This window comes from Danio rerio, chromosome 6, assembly GCF_049306965.1.
Source record: "Danio rerio strain Tuebingen ecotype United States chromosome 6, GRCz12tu, whole genome shotgun sequence".
Lineage (NCBI taxonomy): Eukaryota > Metazoa > Chordata > Actinopteri > Cypriniformes > Danionidae > Danio > Danio rerio.
In genome coordinates this window covers 21332087-21351269 of record NC_133181.1, presented here as the reverse complement: position 1 = coordinate 21351269, position 19183 = coordinate 21332087, and the positions used below count along the sequence as shown (strand labels likewise).

The 19183-nt window shown below is 43.9% G+C and overlaps 1 protein-coding gene across 1 annotated transcript in view; it reads left to right on the top strand.

Moving 5' to 3' along the window:
• Positions 1-14026, top strand: part of nol11 (nucleolar protein 11) — a 44831-nt gene extending 30805 nt beyond the window's left edge. Inside the window, exons 16-18 of the mRNA NM_001030063.1 lie at positions 5100-5192; positions 5274-5381; positions 13786-14026. Of these exons, the coding sequence (NP_001025234.1) occupies positions 5100-5192; positions 5274-5381; positions 13786-13899 (315 nt within the window). The 3' untranslated portion in view covers positions 13900-14026. The remainder of the gene's footprint in view (positions 1-5099; positions 5193-5273; positions 5382-13785) is intronic.
• Positions 14027-19183: the final 5157 nt, after the last annotated feature.

The window sequence follows — 19183 nt, the reverse complement described above, 5'->3', positions numbered from 1 at the left end:
ATCATCAAGTTTGATGATGACACAACAGTAGTAGGTCTCATCAGCAACAACTATGAATTGCACAACAGAGAGGAAGTGGCACAGCTGGCTGAATAGTGTGGCCCTAACATCCTGTCCCTCAAAGTGGGAAATACAAAGGAATATGTCTGTCTTAGGTTATGGGTATAGGTAACTTTTTTTTAGTGTATGTATAGTTAGATAACCACTCCAGTATGTTAGTATGTAGAGGTTTTAAACTTGCTCCTGCGTCCAGTGTTGCTTATAAATCACCCGGTCTGATAGACTTCTATTTAATGAATTTACTCTCTCTTGTTATGGTTTACTTGATTTCCCTTGCAGAGGTGGTGGCATCATCAACTGCTAAAACTAAGGCCTGTGATCACACCCAATTTTTACTCTTTTGAATGGTTGTTTTTGAAGGCCTCCAAACCAATTTCTACAGCTAATGCTACTATTTAAAGGCCTCCTAAGTCAAATGAAGCTTTCTTTTTAGAATTTGCTGATTTGCTGTCCATGCTGTGCCTCAACTTTGAGAGAATGCTTATCCTTGGGGACTTTAACATTCACCTAGACAAAAATAAACACTCCAATGACAACAGAACTTTTTATCTTTGAGTGTTTTAGTATGAAAAAGATTTGTGGACTTTTCTACCCAAAGCAAAGCTCACACTCTGGATCTAATATTTACCAATAGTTAATTTTTATCAATACCTACCTCTGTAGTCATAGGGTTGTCTGATCATTGGGTCATTATTTTTACTATGGACCTGCCATTAACAAAAATGCCATCTAAACATACTATGAATTATTTATAGAATCATTTGATGGATCCACTTATTGAGTTCTCTCTAAGCTGTCTACATCTCACTCTTTTGAGGCAAGGTTTCTTTTCCTCAAACTCTGCTCTCTTCTCCACTTTGGACTCATGCAACTCGATCTGTGAAAATCCTTATCTGTATTCTATGTTTGCTACACTCCATGATAGAAGAATGAACTAAAGTCTAAGAAGGGAGCTTGTCCTAAGTTGGAGCACAGGTGGTGTTTTTCTGGTCCGAATGTGCATCACCTGTTGTGAAAGGACCTCTTGATTGAATATAAAGCAGAGTTGACATCCATCAGGTCTCTGTACGTCTCTCAGATAATTACAAGTAATCAAAGTAACCCCAGCTATTGTTTTATGTCATTAAGAAAATGCAGAAAGTAAATGCTTGTCAACATACTATTACTGTTAATTGTTATTTGTTTCTTGATTCAGTTCTAAGTTGGAGAGAGCTCAAAGTGGTATCAAAATGACTACTGCTTCTGTGAAACCCACTTCCAGATCAATTCAATTCTCTGGAGTACACCTAAAATTTTCTTTTATAAATTTAGTTTCTCTGGGTAAAGAGGTTTCAAAAATGAAGGCTACCACCTTCATAGCCAGTCCTGTTCCAACCTGCCTGTTTAAAGCTTATTTTAACTTTATGGCCAACATAGTTTTGAGTATTGATATTAAGTCTCTCAAAATTGCTTTAATTACACTCATTCCAAAAAAGCTCAATACCAACCTGGACAATCTCAATTCTTCCATTTTTAGCCAAAACTCTTGCACACTGTTACTTTCAAACTAAAGTGGCACCTCACATTTAATTTATTTGAGCCTTTTCAATCTGCCTTCTGCAAATGTCAGCACAGAAACAGTGCTGGTGAAGGTAACTAATGATTTGCTTCCTGCTGCAGAAGCTGATTGCCTGTCAATTTTGAGCATTCTTGGCCTAAGTGTGGCCTTCGGGACTGTGGACTACTCTTACGATCTCAGATGGAATCTGTTTGGCATTACAGAGACTGCACTAAAGTAGTTCAAGTCATACCTCTCAAACCTGCATGCTATTTTTTACCATCAGTGTGGACACAAGTCTAATATTGGTTCAGTCAAATTTGGTGTACCCATGAATCAATTTTAATTTTATTTTTTTTCTCAATAGGCATTTCACTTCTTGGTCATCTTCTTAGATCTCTTGACTGTAACGACCACTGTTATGCAGATGAAAATCAAGGGTACATTCACTCAATCTAGTGACTGATCAGCCTTTTCTTTCCTAGAACAATGCATCTATGAGAAAGAAATGAATGTCCCAAAACTTTCTTTCAGACATTATGCTTATTGGTTCATCCTATTAATTACCTAAAGGCAAACATTGCGCTTTGTCTTAGAATTTCAATCTAATCTAAAGAACTTGAGGGTTATATTTGACAGCCACTTGAAATTTGACCACCGTGTTCTCTTATTCATTAAATTTATTTTCAGCTTAGTCCCTTTATTAATCTGGGGTCCCAGATTCTGCTGGCATGCTCCAGCCACACTGTCTAACATTGTCTTGCATTATGAGGAACCCAGGGCCAACGGCACTGGCATATGGTCTCACAAGAGTACCTAATGGCACTCGGGCTACCTCTGGCGAGCACATGGACGGCTGTCTGGCCCTCTAAAGAAATACCACCCCAAACCACTCATGCTGGTGGATGTTGCAGGTAGCAGAATATTCTCCACTGTGTCTCCAGAGTTTGTCACATCTGTCACATGCTTGTGTGAACGTCATTTCATTTGGGAAGAACACAGGGTGCCAGTTGTGAAATTGCCAATCTTGGTGTTCTCTGGCGAATGCCATATGTCCTACACAATGTTGGGCTGTTAGCATAACCCCCAACCTGTGGACGTTTGATCCTCATACCACCCTCATTGAGTCTGTTTCTGACCTTTTAGTTTGACACTTGTATATTTGTGGCCTTCTGGAGGTCATTTTGCAGGACTCTGGCAGTGCTCCCCCTTTTTCTCCTTGCACAAAGACGGAGGTAGTGGTCCTGCTGCTGGATTGTTGCCCTCCTATACGTCTCCTGATGTACTGGCCTGTGTCCTGGTAGTGCCTTGATTCTCTGAACTCTACACTGACAGACACGCAAACCTTCTTGCCACTTGCATTGTGCCAGCCTGGATGAGCTGCACTACCTGAGCAACTTGTGTGGGTTCTAGACTCAGTCTCATGCTACCACTAATGTGATGGCACCACCAGCATTCAAAAGTGACCCAAACATTAGCCAGAAAGCATAGGAAATGAGAAGTTGTTTGTGGTCACCACCTGCAGAATCACTGTTTTGTTGGGGTGTCTTGCTAATTGCCTTTAATTTCCACCTGTTGTCTATTCCATTTGCACAACAGCATGTGAAATGAATTGACTATCAGTGTTGCTTCCTACTGTAAGTGGGCAGTTTGATTTCACTTAAATTTAATTGACTTGGAGTTACATTGTGTTTGTGTTCCCTTTATTTATTAATTTTTTTGAGCAGTGTAGATTAACATTTTTATTTTTCACACAATGACTACTGCAGTGCTTTACTTGAAGCCATTTCAAAATGCACCGTAAATAGACTGCAGAATGTCTAAAATTCAGCTCCTACAATTCTGACAGAGACCAAAATGATTGAATGCATCACTCCAGTTTTGGAAAGTTTATTTTGGCTATTTGTTTTCATGTTGATTTTGAAGTCCTAATGTTTACATGTAAGGCCTTGCAAGGTTTGGGTTCTCAATATATTCCTTCTCTTTTCTGTGTGAGCTGACTGGGCTTTTTCTTCACTTGCTCCAACTCGGCAACGCACTCATCCATAATATTAGGCATACACTTGCCAATTTGCAAGGTGTATTTTTTGTGTATTTTTTTATTGGTTTTATACAGTTGTGGAAAGACTGTTGATAAATCATACTTAAGTAAAAGTACCATTACTTGCCTAAAAATGTAATGCAAGTAGAGAAAGTATCTGTTGTAGATATTACTCAAAGTATGAGTAAAAAGTAGACCTTTCAAAAGTACTCGAGTAGTATTGCACTGTAAAAAGCGGATGCATTTACATGTAATTTGTGAATGTGTTAAAAACGTAACATTCTGTAGTGCATCTAGTTATTGCCCAGCATGCACACATCATTAGACAATATTTAGATTTAGGTTGTGATGTCAGGTGACCAAAAATCAATGTTAAACCAGTGTCCAAGGACAATCTTATTTGATGTCCATTAACGCCGAAAAATGATGTTGATTTTAGGTTGTGTTAGAATATAACCAAAGTCCAATAGTGACCCAACATCTTAAACCAACATCTGATAGACGTCATAGTCCACACAACGTCAAGCTGTAACATAATTATTTGTTGATATTTGGATGATTTTTAGGTTGGACGTTGGGTTCTGTCAACCCCGATTTATAATTTTTTTATTTTCAAACAAAATGCAACAACACCATGACGTTGGGGTGCAATGTCAATCTGACGTCATGTTGACATCTTGTGCCTGCTAGGTGTTTAAGGCCATTTCGGTCATCATACAGTAAACATACAGTCTAGCATTCTGTCATCTTCTCATCAGTGACATGTATCTAAACAGTCTCTGGGTCAATGCATGTAAAGATTTTGGACATCTTGGACACTTTAAAGACTTCCAAACAGTTTGCTGCAATTATATATCGCCCATGTCTTCAGGTAGTTCATTATGATGCACTTTACCTTCTATGTGCAATTTGATTGAACCGTAATCACAGGGCTGATTTTTCTCATCCCCGCAGACAAGAAAAAATAAAGTAGTAACTGCAGGTTGAAGGAAAGTAGTGGAGTAAAAGTACCAGTACTGCATTAACAATGTACTCAAGGGAAAGTAAAAGTACACATTTTTAAAACTACTTAGTGAATTACAATTTCTGAGAAAAACTACTCAATTACAGTGATTTGAGTATTTGTAATTTGTACTTTACACCACTGGTTTTATATTTTCAATGTGTCTGACTTGTTTTATTTTTATCCTCTGCATAACATTTTTTTCCTGCTATTCTTGTATTTAAGTTAAACTTAAAGAACTTGAGAATTAGGTGTAAAGGCGCTATATAAAAATAAATAATTATTATCTGTGATTTTGTTTTTGTAGTACTGTGGTCCGGTGGGACATGACATTTTGTTCTACTATGTGCACACAATAAAGCTCGACTTAATAAAAGCTTCAAATTTGCTTTTGAAAAACATAAATCAGTGTTGGTTTTTATTATACATATATTTATATGCATATGCTTGTTTTTTAGGTCTTTTTACAGTACCTGCATTTCCTTTATCTTAAATATTCTCAAGATGTCCACAAACAAATCAGAGCTCTGCGCATCCCAAGTATTTCTCAGGTTAGTCAACAAATAATTTTAAACCGTTATTATTCAGTTTGCATCTGACTAAATATATATATTTCTTATTATTATTTTAAGGTCATTGACTGGGCGTCCCTGATACTTGATGCTCATTTCACAGTTTTGGCTGTGGCACCAGAAGCCAAAAGTTTAGTGTCTGATCTTCATAAGTTCACAAGATCACAGGTAAGGTTTTTTTTTTTTTTTTTTTTACCAATAAGAAATGATAGTTTGTGTGTGCATGCATGTGTAGGGCTTGTCCCTTTCTGGATTTTCCTAGTCACCCATTATCACCTGATTATGAATTTAATTGAATAGGGTATATACACAAAGACTTTACATTTTTTAATGAGCCAACTCAAGCGGTTTGAGTGATTTGTTATCCCATTACAAAATGTGGTGGAAATTGGGCTAACAATCTATGGAGAGTTCAAAACAACAGATTTTCTAATTTATGATGGTGGACAGGAAATAGTGTCAATTAGGAAATAAATTATATCATTGTTCTATGTATGATCCAAGAAATCTGCAAGACCCGTCTCATGACAATAGACAAAACTATGCAAAAGTCATTTGTCGTATGTAGGACTCCTATTGCTAAAATTTAATGCGTTGTTAGTTTTACCCAGAGGGTGGTGCAAACTGATGTAGTTTGGCTGTAGTGATTTAGCCTGTAATGTCATCTGGCAGCATTACATCAAGTAATGCAGTAAGTAGTTAAAAGTTATTACCAAATTTGTAAGTTTCATTAATAATGGCTAATTATCAATGATGCCATTGATGGTGCTGCCAACAAATGTTTTGTTTGAAACAATGTAATGTTTCAGTTTCTTACTGTGTGGCAGTTTCAAAATGCAAAGTTAAATTATAGGTATAAGAACGTTCGAGGTTACAGAAGTAACCCTTCGTTCCCCGAGGAGCAAACGCCATCCTTTTAAGCTGAAGAGACTTTCAAACAGCTAAGGGACAGTTATTATGGCGACGGAGTATAGCACTTCCGTTCCCCTCCTCGGGGAACGAAGGGTTACTTCTGTAACCTGAACGTTCCCCTTCGGTTGGGGAACTTCAGTGCTATTAAGTGGATTTGATCTTTGTGAAAATTCACGAAATGGGAAAACTATGGACTGCACCTTTCCAACGCCCCCAATGAGGGGATAGTCAAGCAACCGTGACGAACCCATATCATGGGAGGCGCGGTCCTCCAACGTGTCCTTGGCCCTAATTTATCCTACTTCAACAGAAGTCTTACGGATTTAGATATATTTTTTGGGAAGTCGTGAGCATCTAGATAATACTAGGAAATATGACAGTACGTTGGGAAGCGGGCAATCCCCATAGGGAGGACGCTGCTGAGGCCATCCGTTACCCAAGGGGGGATAGATGGCAGAGTTTACATATGGACTAGCCCTAAAAAGGGGGAGTACGCATAGCAAAAGAGTGGTTAGCGGAGAGGGAAGACACGGGTCCGCCCAGGGGGGGGACTTAACCGTGGCGGAATAAGCATATGGGATCCCCTAGTGGGGATCACGCATAGCAGGCACCTATACCCAAAACACGGGCTGACCAACGGGCAGACCTACAACGTAGTGGGCCAGCAAGTGACTCCTCCGCTGAGTCAGTGCTGGGGGCCACGGAGGAATCTGCAGGGCTCACCTGACGGGGAACTTTACTGACAGATAAAAAAGCGCACGTATCTCCGTGTAAGGGAAAATGGCGCAGCAAGTGTGTCTCAACACCCTACCGAGTTGTTTCCTCAATCACCAAAGGGTTACCTAATACCCTTAAAGAAACCGGCTACACTCGCAGATTGTAAAACCTTGCAAATGTGTTGGATGTCGCCCAGCCCGCAGCTCTACAGATGTCTGTTAGAGAGGCGCTGCGTGCACGCGCCCAAGAGGATGCAACGTTCCGAGTGGAGTGTGCACGCACTCCCGGGGGTCGCGGCTGACCTCGACTCGAATAAGCGAGTGAAATGGCATCCACAATCCAGTGGGATAATTTTTGTTTTAAACTGGCACTTCCCTGCTGCCGACCGCCATAACAGACAAAGAGCTGCTCAGATGATCTAAAATTCTGAGTACGGTCCACATAAATGCGCAGAGTGCATTTCACTACCTGATCTCTAAAGGGGGTGGTAGGAACCTTGGGCGTGAGAGTAATCCGGCCCGAATTCCAGGCACGAGTCACTGACCGAAAATAACCACCAGGTCCCCGACCCTCTTGATGGAGGCCAACACGACCAGCAGAGCTGTCTTCAGAGAAATCTTAGAGATACTGATTCGAGTGGCTCAAAGGGATCTGCTCGCAAACTGAGAACGAGATCCCAAGAGGGCATGAAAGGGGGGTGAGATGGATTAATTCGCCTAGCACCCCTAAGGAACCGGATGATGAGGTTATGCTTTCCCACGGTGCTGTCAGCTACCGCGTTATGATAAGCGGAGATGGCGGCCACGTAAACCTTGAGAGTGGAGGGCGACAGCCTGCTGTCCAACCTCTCTTGAAGGAAAGAGAGCACAACACTGATCTGGCAGTTTCGGGGGTCTTCTCTGCGAGAGACGCACCATTCAGTGAATAGACTCCACTTCAGGGCGTAGGTGCGCCTCGTGGAGGAGGCTTTAGCCTGAGTGATGGTATTAACCACCGCAGTCGGTAGGTTACCTAAGTCTTCCTTGCGTCTAGGGACCACACGTGGAGTTTCCAAAGATCGGGGCGAGGGTGCCATATGGTGCCCTGTCCCTGAGTGAGTAGGTCCTCTCTCAAAGGGATCCGCCAGGGGAGGGCTGTCGCGAGGATTGAGAGTTCTGATATCCAGGTCCTGTTGGGCCAAAGGGGCGTAACTAGCAGAACCTGTTTCTCGTCTTCCCTGACCTTGCACAGTAACTGTGCAAGCAGGCTCACTGGGGGAAACGCATACTTGCGCATGCCCCGAGGCCAGCTGTGGGCCAGTGCATCCGTGCCGAGAGAGCCCTCGGTCAGGGAAAAAAACAACTGGCAATGAGTGTTCTCGGGGAAAGCAAACAGATCGATCTGGGCCTCTCCGAATCGCGCCCATATCAGCTGAACAGACTCAGGGTGGAGTCTCCATTCTCCAGGGCGTAACAGCTGTCGTGAGAGAGCATCGGCTGCACGATTGAGCGTGCCTGGAACGTGAAGAGGAGCAGAGGAGCAGACGGCGGGCGAGCTGAGACATGCGGCGAGAGCGCATACCCCCCATGCGGTTGATATACGCCGCCGTACTGTCCGTCCTGACCAGCACCTGTTGCCACTCCAGCACCGGTAAAAAGCAGTGGAGAGCGAGGAACACTGCCAACAGCTCTAGGCGATTGAAATGCCAATGCAACTGGGCACCCTTCCACAGGCCTGCAGCTGCATGCCCGTGACACACGCCCCCCCAACCCGTGTTGGAAGAGGCACACCGGCCTGTAGGAACGAGGGGTCATTCCAAGGGCTGAGGGCGCGGCAACACAGCGCAGTAACAGAGACCCGGTGTGTGCCCGCGTGCCATGCGCGTCTTGGGACCCGATCGTGAAGCCAGTGCTGCAGTGGTCTCATATGGAGCAATGCGAGCGGCGTTACGGCGGCTGCGGATGCCATATGCCCCAGGAGCCTCTGAAAGAACTTTAGTGGGACCACTAGTTTGATGTCGAGCTCTCTCAGTTCAGCAACAGGCGAGCGCGTTTCTCGGAGAGGTGCGCTACCATGGTGATCGAGTCCAGCTCCATCCCGAGAAAAGAGATCCTCTGCACGGGGGCGAGTTTGCTCTTTTCTCGGTTGACCTGAAGCCCCAGTAGGTGATGCCGAAGCACCTTGTCCCTGTGCATAATCAATTGCTCCCGCGAGTGGGCTAAAATCAGCCAGTCGTTGAGATAATTGAGTATGCGGATGGCCGCGAGCCGAAGGGATGCTAAGGCATCCTCCGAGAGTTTGGTGAAGACCCGCGGAGACAGGGGAAGGGGAGGACCTTGTACTGCCACGCTCGACCCTCGAACGCAAACCGCAGAAATTGGCGGTGGCGTGGAAGAATGGAGACATGGAAATACGCGTCCTTCAGGTCTATGGCTGCAAACCAAGCTACCAGCTTGTGCAGACAGGGGTTCAAAACGCACAGATCTAGGATTGGTTGTGACCCACCGCTCTTTTTGGGTACGATGAAGTATGGGCTGTAAAACCCACTCTCCATCTCGGCTGGAGGAACTGGCTCGATTGCACCCTTCGCCAGGAGGGCAGCAATCTCCTCTCGCAAGACAGGGGCGGACAGGGGCTTGACCCTAGAGAAATACACGCCCGTGAACTTGGGGGGGCCGTTTCGCGAACTGAATCGCGTAACCGAGTCTGATTGTACATATGAGCCACCGCGAGGGGCTGGCCCGTGCTAACCAGGCAGGCAGAGCCCTCGCTAATGGAATCATCGCTACAATCGCTGACGTACCAGCGGTGGGGCAGCACGGTGTGGGTGTGCTGATCCGGGAAGCACGAGGGTCCCGCGGAAGAGCTGGAGGAGAGCGATTCGCTCTGACTCCGCACCCTGACTCCGGAGAGGGGGCTGGAGGGCTGAGGGAAGGGAGACCGTCCCCCCAGCGCTCGTGAGCCACTGGCGAAGCACGTAGAATCTGCGAGCCGGAAAGCAGCGCGTCACGGACTGACAGAGTTCGTGCTGTCACATCCGGGGAGGGAAAAAGTGCTCTTTCATTAGTGTTTTGGTGGCACTGAAAAGTACCGTTGTAATTGGGGCCCCGCCCTCCAGTGGGGAAAGAGCAAGTTTCCTCGTCTCCGGATGGCCTGTCTCAGGGACGCTTCGCGGTCCGTCGGACTTAACGGTGCCCTGGGCAGGGGGGGCTGCCTGCTTTCAAGGTGTACGCCACGCCCGCTTGGCCGGAGGCACAGGCGGGGGCAGGGCAGCACTCATTGGCGGGCGCCCTCGGCGAGGAGCAGCGGAGGTGGATGGCTCGGCGGGCGGAGCAGGCTTACGGCTGCGCCGATAGATTACATTGCCCATCGCATCCGATTGCTCTTTCACCGCCTTGAATTACTGGGTGAATTCACCGACGGTGTCGCCAAACAGGCCAGCCTGGGATATGGGCGAGTCAAGAAAGCGAACTTTGTCAACATCGCGCATATCGGCCAGGTTTAGCCAGAGGTGGCGTTCCTGAACCACAAGTGTGGACTTCGTCCTCCCCAGCGCACACGCGGCGAACTTAGTAGTCCGAAGAGCATAGTCGGTCGCAGCTCCTCCGAAGAGCTCATGTAGTAAGCCTGGGTTAGACCCGCCTTCGTGCAGCTCGGCCAGCGCCTGCGCTTGGTAGTGCTGGTAGGTGGCCATCGCATGCAAAGCAGAAGCAGCCTGGCCCGCAGCCTTATAAGCTCTGGCTCCGAGGGAGGCAGACAACCTACAGGCTTTGGACGGGAGGCGAGGCAAACCCCGCCACGTAGAGGCGCCACACGACAAAGATTGACCGCGATAGCGTGCTCCACTGACGGGATCGCCTCATACCCCCTGGCAACTCTGCCGTCAAGGGCTGTGAGGGCGGAGGGACACGCAGCACGGGCAGAGAAAAGTGCCCTACAAGACTGCGTGAGCCTACTGTTCACTTCCGGGAAGAAGGGGACGAGAGGCTTCGAAGGCTTCGCCTTCTGGTCCTCTACGTAGCACCCATCTAGTCCAGTGGTTCCCAACCTTTTTCTTTGGGCCCCCCCCCCCCCCCATGAACATATACAAACATTGGAGCCCCCCCACCATATAAATACACACGCACGCTCACACATATGTACTGTATATATATATATATATATATATATATATATATATATATATATATATATATATATATATAATATGTATATACATATGTGTGTGTGTGTGTTTGTGTAATATTAATATATAGTAATATGTTTAGAAAATATTAATCAGTTTTAACTTGTCTTGGCCTTCAATAAAACCAAAATCTAGGTAGGCTTTGTCATACTGTCTAATCTTTTTCTTTGTCTAATCGCGAGTGAGCAAAATTTAAATAATTATTTAAAGTTATTTATTTTAATTATTTTCACTATTATGTTGAAATTTTTAGCATGTGTTTAGATTTTTTTTTTTGGTACTTAAAAATACATATATAATAGTAGGGCTGCTCGATTTTGGGAAAAATCATAATCACGATTATTTTGGTCATAATTGTAATCACGATTATTCAAAACATTGCCAGTTAAAGTCAAAATTATTAGCGCTCCTGAGATTTGTTTTTATATATATATATATATATATATATATATATATATATATATATATATATATATATATATATATATATATATATATATATATATATATATATATATATAAATATTTCCCAAATTATGTTTAACAGAGCAAGGAATTTTTAACAGTATTTCCTGTAATATTTTTTCTTCTATTTGTTTTATTTTAGCTAGAATAAAGAAAGGTTTAAATATTTTGAAACCAATTAAAGGTCAATATTATTAGCCCCCTTAAGCAATATATATTTTTGATTTTCTGCAGAATAAACTACCGTTATAATGACTTGCCTTATTACTCTAATTAAGCCTTTGAACTGCACTTTAATCTGAATGCTTGTATTTTGAAAAATATCTAGTAAAATATTATGTGCTGTCATTATAGCAAAGAAATCAGTAATTAGAAATGAGATATCAAAACTATTATGTTCAGAAATATGTTATGTTAAAATATTCTTTCCATGAAACAGAAATTGGGCAGGAAAAGGTTTGTTTATATTCAAGAGGGCTAATAATTCTGACTTCAACTGTATACATAGTTATTTTCCACCCTGCAAAGGAAAGAGAAATAAATACAATAGAATAAAAATATGAAACAAACTGTGCTTTAAGCATCTTCACTGTAAGAAAAACACTTTAGCTAACAGTTACAGCAGTCCTTCAGTCAAGAGCAGCGAGAGTTTTCTCGTTATGTTTGTTTAATAATGATAAAAACAGCCGGCAGAAGGATTATGGCGCGCTGTCTCTTTAATGGTTTCTCTTTCACGTCTTTTGATCCTCAACTCGTTTGTTTATTACACAAATGAGGGTAAATGTAAATAATCACTAAACACCGCGTTTTGACACATATTTGACCATTAAAGGGCTCACGTTAAGATGACTTTAGATGTCTGCGCTCCTCTGCTCGTCTCAGTGAGTGAATGCTGACCGGCCGCATGCTTCTGACTGCGTGATCGTGCTGCACACACACATAAGCTCTTTCGCGCTTTTAAGAGCAACACGTTTACAACTGGAATGTGGCAAAATATGATGCAATAATCATTTATCTCGATTAATGCTTTTTTATAATCGTTTGAAACCGAAATCTAAATCGGATTTTCTATTAATTGCAAAGCCCTTTATAATAGTGGAGCATTTTTATGCCTTTTTCTACCTCAATACTTATGGACCCCAGGTTGGGAACCACTGATCTAGTCGGTCCGGCCGCGGAGCTGGGGGATGAACCAGCTCCAACTCCACGGCCGAAGCAGACCAGGAAAGCACGGCTAACATGTCCGCTTCAGGATCCGATTTGACAGCGCTCACCTGCCCGGAGGGGGCGAGCGGGTCCGGATCTTCATCGGACAGTGAAAGTCCACCCTCCGATGCCGCGGAGGACATCTGATCTCCGGTGTCAGCGAGCGTGAGAGCTACCATCTGGTTAGAAGGATTACTCCCACTGGCCGAAGCTTGGATGGAGCGCCGTGAGGAGCGAGAGGTCCGCGAGCCCGTGGGCGGCGGATTATCTCCCACTGGAACCCTCAGATCTGCCCGAGTGCCCGCTGCTTTTTTAGAACAGGAGGCACTCTCTTACGAAAGTTAGCCGCGATCTTAGCTGTGCATCGGTCATGGCATCGCAATGACGACATGAACCGCCCGCGAGCACCGCATTAATATGCTGGATCCCCAAACATGCAATGCAGTGATCGTGTCCATCATCCGGAGCCAGGAAACCCTCGAATCCAGAAATGCACAGTCGGAGCGCCATCTTGAAAAGGACGTGCTGCACGACTGTGTTGCTCTTTTAGGAAAGTTTTAACAATACGCACCGCTCTGGAGGACCGGACCCAAAAAACCGCAGGCAAGGGAGAAACCCAGCTCGACCGTCTGCCGCCGCAAAAACCCACTCTGGACCAGGAGACACTCTTTCGCTCTGAAGTGCTGAATAGCAAGAGGAACCCTCATCGACTCACTCAGAAAGGATCTGAAGCGAAAAGGATGGCGTTTGCTCGCTCCAGGTGTGTTATATGCTGGGATAATTGGCGATGCAGCACACCTGCGCAAGCTTACGCTGCCAATTCATTTCATTCATTCGTTCAATACTCTCCAGACTAGCGGCTTCTGATCCGAATCCTCCCATTTCGTGGATTTTCACAAAGATCAAATCCACTTAATAGCACTGAAGTTCCCCAACCGAAGGGGAACTGATCGAATAAATGAACTAATGTCGGCTTAATCTCAAGTTAACTCATGATCATGTGATTAATCGCAAACTTAAATGTTATATATATATATATGTGTGTGTGTGTGTGTGTGTGTGTGTGTGTGTGTGTGTGTAACAAATTTTTATTGTTTCACTTTTTAGGTAAAACTGTATGCTGAACTAGGCAAAATCGAGGGAAGTCTTCAATCGCTCAAAAAGCCTAAATCCACTGAACATACTGGTGTGTACTCCATAGAAGTAATTGAGCTCTTTTAGATGACCTGCACAGTTTGAATAAAATATTTACTGTCCTGCATTTTTCACTTTTTATTTTTTCTGTTTTTAAATGTCTTTTTTTAATCATTCAAAATTCTGAAATAAAGCTTTTGTGCTTAAGTCTCTACTATATTTTACATATGTTTGCTTTTGAGTCTTGTCCCGTCACCTAATGAAGTTTTGTTTTGTTGACATTGAGCTAAAAAATCTAATTAAACTACGAAACCCAACCTTACTGTCTTCTATGGTACTGCTTAATGCTGAGTGTTTCCCTTACCATTTTATAAGAGGGTGTGCCCTGCCACCCATAAAAGTGGATTCATTTTCATTTCATTTTTCATATATAGCACCAAATCCCAACAGAATTATTTGTCTTCTTTCCTACAGAACAGGTCTATTTCAATTCGGTTCAATTCATCTTTATTTGTATAGCGCTTTTACAATGTAGATTGTTTCAAAGTAGCTTCACACAAGATTATAGTGAATTGAAACGGTGTCAGTCCAGTTTTCAGAGTTTCAGTTCAGCATGGTTTAATTCTCACTGCTGAGAGTCCAAACACTGAAGAGTAGTCCATGGATCCGCAGCTCTACAAGTCCTGAACTGTGCAGAAAAACTTCACCAAGTGGCGAAAGTAAAGGATAAGTTGAGCACAACCATTTCTCCTTTGACCAAATGTCTTGTGCAGAGGTGCAGTCTAGGTGCCAGAGGCTGGAGAACTCTGGATGTCAGCAAAGACTTGTCTGTCCCTGGAGTCTCATAGGATTCAGACACTCTTTACTCCTACATGACCACTACAGCAGCTGCTCAGGATGAGGCCTGATCTGGGATTGTCGAAACCTTGGGATCATCTTTTCACAGGTCTTGGGTCACATCAGTGGCACTGCATAATCTCTGGGGGCCTCAGGATGAGAATCCCCAGGTGGAAAAGGAGAATAAAGAGAATAATTAGCGTAGCTGCTATTCATAGTGTATATAAACAAGATGCATGGAGCACATTCGTACATCATACCTTTATGTGATGCTTTGAATGTATGATTTACTAAAAACATAGGTCTTTAATCTAGTTTAAAACTAGAGTTTTTTCTTATATTAAACAAAAAAGACTTGTGTTATTTACACACACACACAGAAACAGTGACCGGTCCAAGAATGCATGACTTAAACCCTCTGTGAGTCTACACCACAGGTGTCAAACTCGGTTCCAAAAGGGCCGCAGCTCTGCACAGTTTAGTTCCAACCCTAATAAAACACACCTGATCAAACTAATTGAGTCCTTCAGGCTTGTTTGAAACCTACAGGTAGGTGTATTGGAGCAGGGTAGGAACTAAACTGTGCAAGGCTTCGGCCCTCCAGGAATTGAGTTTGACACCCTTGGTCTACACAATGTACATTTTGATGCGTGTGTTTGTGTACTTGACAGTTTAGGCACAAGGAAAACTGATCATGCGCTGTCTGAAGCCAGATTTATAAGCTCACCTGGCTCTGAAGAACAAACCTTCACTAAACGATTTTGCATAAGCTGGGATAGATTGCTTTTTAGCTAAACCTTTATTCGGTGTGATTTCGCTAATAGCAGCTAGTTAATTGAGAACAAACTGTGCCTGAATGGTAATTAATGTTCTATGATGAGCTTGATTACTTTTGATTTGGCGGGAACCTAAAAATTCGAGAGGGTGCTCGCTGCAGAGCCATTTGAGGAGAGCTGAGCTCCAGCGAGGGGGAGCATGACCTGTCGCTCCTCCTCCTGTAAGCTGTTTTAATGCGTACACCAACCCCACCTTAACCCTACCCCCAGTGACATCACTCGTAGAAGAAGTGCAAAAAAGGTGGAGCTTAAGTTTAAGCTCCCCCTCGCTGGAGCTCAGCTCTCCTCAAATGGCTCTGCAGCGAGCACCACTTGAAAAATTCCGGTCCTCAAGCTAAGGTCTCTTCCACCTTCAACCCACAACAGAGGCAAGCCATCCAGCTTTGAAGACAGTTCATCAGTGTCAGCAAATGTTTCTCATCATTGCTTGGATTAAGGGTCCTGCAAGCAGAAGTAAAAACATACGAAAAACAAAACAGCGGATCAAAGTCCAGAATATGAACATAAATATGCAAGCCCTAATAGTCCTCCAGAAGTAAACAATCCATAACATGCATTGATACATCCTCTGATTACTATAATTTGCTCCAAATCTAAATCCAAACATCCAGGCTAATTCTAAGACTCAGAGTTCCCCTGATCAGTCACAAAAGGTCATCTACTCGACCTAAGCCACACAGGATTCAAATTCATGACCTGCGAAAACATCTTTATCTTCACCAGTCTCAAAACATTTATCAGCATGTTCTGTAACTTCCATTTAGGGTAATTTTTACATTAACACGCATTAAACATGCCAACAGCACAATAGTCCAATTCAGCACCATTACCATGTTTAATCATCACCTTGCTGAACTCCATGTCAGTCAACTTAACATATATTTTTATTCAAATAATGATGTAATTGTAGTGATGCAACACATTCCTCTGTATCATTGATAGGAAGTGTACAAGCACCCTTGTCCTGGCTATAATGAGCCAAATTCACCTTCACAGTTAACAAACTAATATCAAATGCACTCTCCTAAATGAATAAACACTATTATTGCACTCCTGACGTTGCGCCAGACCCTCAGTCACCTCAAAGAGACTAGATGTAGATATAACTTGTTACCTAGAGACCAAGAAAGATATTATGGTTTTTACAAAACTATTAATCCAATTTATTATTATGCAAGAAAAGAGATTGTGAATCGATTTCTTTTGTTTCCACTTTTAAGGGGTTTAACACAATTTTAGTCTAATTCAACAAAGATCAAACATGAATAATTTAAACTCAAGTATTTTAAAACAGAATTAAGACTACCTTAGAATTATCTTCTCAACTTGTCATTTGTACCATATAACTTTACTCTGACTAAACCATTCAACAAAATCAGAAGCAGATAATATGATCTTGTATAAAATTCATTTAATTCTTACTGTCTGGTCGATTAGAAATGCTCACAGGTTAGCTATCTGCTTTAACTTTGATTATTTGAAAATCTTTCATAATTTTCATTTGACAGTAAAACCTGTTTGAAAGCATTATCAATTGAACAAGAACAGACTGTTTTACAAATTCTATTATCACATATAATTAAAACTCTTGCTTGGATCCAAAGGATCCTCAAGCCTGGGGCTTCCTCCCGTTGGCAGAGCGAGAGGGGAGCCTGAGCTCGGTGGATCTCAGAACTCCCCGGCTGCGATAGCTAAGGGAACAGAGGGGTTAGATAAATGCTTAATTGTTATATGTGTTGAATGTCTTTGGATGGTGGGAGGAAACCGGAGAACCCGGGGAAAACCCACATGGACATGGGGAGAACATACAAACTCCTCACAGAAACGCCCACCGACCCTAAGGGACCAGGGCCTGCAGTGTTCTTGCTGTAGGGCTCGTCGTGCTAACCACTGGGCCGCCGTGCCGCCCAATCAGATGTAAAAGAGGAGAATAGGGGAGGAGGGAGGGCTCTTCCAAACGAAGATAAAATGAGCTGGAAACTGGTTATTTATAGTAGCTTAGGGCTCATATGATTGGAAGATAGTGATTAGCAAATACGGGACCGGCCGTAATAAATTATAAGCACATGATCCTCTCAAAATTAGTTTATGAATAAACCTCACTTTAAGTTCACACTTAGCTGATGATTTATAAAAGCTTATTTGGCATGCTGTCTCGGGAGAGAGCCCAGAGCTAAAGGGATCCTCGAGCCTGGGGCTTCCTCCTGTTGGCAGAGCGAGAGGGGAGCCTGAGCTCGGTGGATCTCAGAACTCTCCAAGTTGCAGTAATTAATCGCTCGGGACAGCAGCTGCGTATTTATGAAAAAAACAAAAACAAAAAGCCAGGAGAATAGAGCTACATCCGGCTGCTGGATATCAAGTGGAAGGAAAGATAGGTTCAAGCAGGAGACATAAAGTAGATAGGGTTATAAAGGGTAAAGAGACTGCAGCTATAAGGGGGCTGGACATAATGTAGTAAGATGAGCAGAGCTTGGGGTGAAGTCTAAACAGGAGAGAAGAGGTGATTGGAAGTTGAGTGTAGAAGAGAGGATTCTGAATAAATCCTGCGGGAGTTGGAGCTCAAAGGTACCCCTGCGGGGGTCAGAGCTTTGTGGTTGGGTCTAAAAAGGAGAAGGAAGTGGTTTGAAGCATAGTGTAGAGGTGAAGACTCTGGGTAACTCCTGCGGGAGTTGGAGCTCGAAGAGACCCCTGCGTGGGTCGGAGCTTGGGGGTAGAGTCTAAACGAAGAAGAGAGATAGCAGAGCGTAGAGGAGAGGACTCTGGTAACTCCTGCGGGAGTTGGAGCTCGAAAGGACTCCTGCGGGGGTCAAAGCTTAGAGGTGGTGTCTAAAAAAGGAGGAGAGAGGTAGTTGGAAGTGGAGTGTAGAAGTGAGGACTCTGGGTAACTCCTGCGGTAATTGGAGCTCGAAGGGACCCCTGTGGGGTCAGAGCTTGGGGGTAGAGTCTAAACAGGAGAAAGGAAGTAGCAGAGTGTAGAAGAGGATTCTGGGTAACTCCTGCGGGAGTTGGAGCTTGAAGGGACCCCTGTGGGGGTCAAAACTTAGAGGTGGTGTCTAAAAAGGAGAAGAGAGGTACTTGGAAGTGGAGTGTAGAAGTGAAGACTCTGGGTAACTTCTGCGGGAGTTGGAGCTTGAAGGGACCCCTGTGGGGGTCAGAGCTTTGGGGGTAGAGTCAAAACAGGAGAAAGAAAGTAGCAGAGTGTAGAAGTGAGGATTCTGGGTAACTCCTGCGGGAGTTGGAGCTCGAAGGGACCCCGGCGGGGATCAGAGCTTAGCGGTGGCGTCTAAAAACTGAAGAGAGGTATTTTGAAGTATAGTGTAGAAGAGAGGACTCTGGGTAACTCCTGTGGGAGTTGGAGCTTGAAGGGACCCCTGTGGGGGTCAGAGCTTTGGGGGTAGAGTCAAAACAGGAGAAAGAAAGTAGCAGAGTGTAGAAGTGAGGATTCTGGGTAACTCCTGCGGGAGTTGGAGCTCGAAGGGACCCCGGCGGGGATCAGAGCTTAGCGGTGGCGTCTAAAAACTGAAGAGAGGTATTTTGAAGTATAGTGTAGAAGAGAGGACTCTGGGTAACTCCTGTGGGAGTTGGAGCTCGAAGGGGCCCCTGCGGGGTCAGAGTAGAGTCTAAACAGGAGGAGAGGGATCGTTAGAGGTAGAGTGTAGAAGAGTATAGTTGGGAGTAGAGTGTAAAGGAGAGAAAAG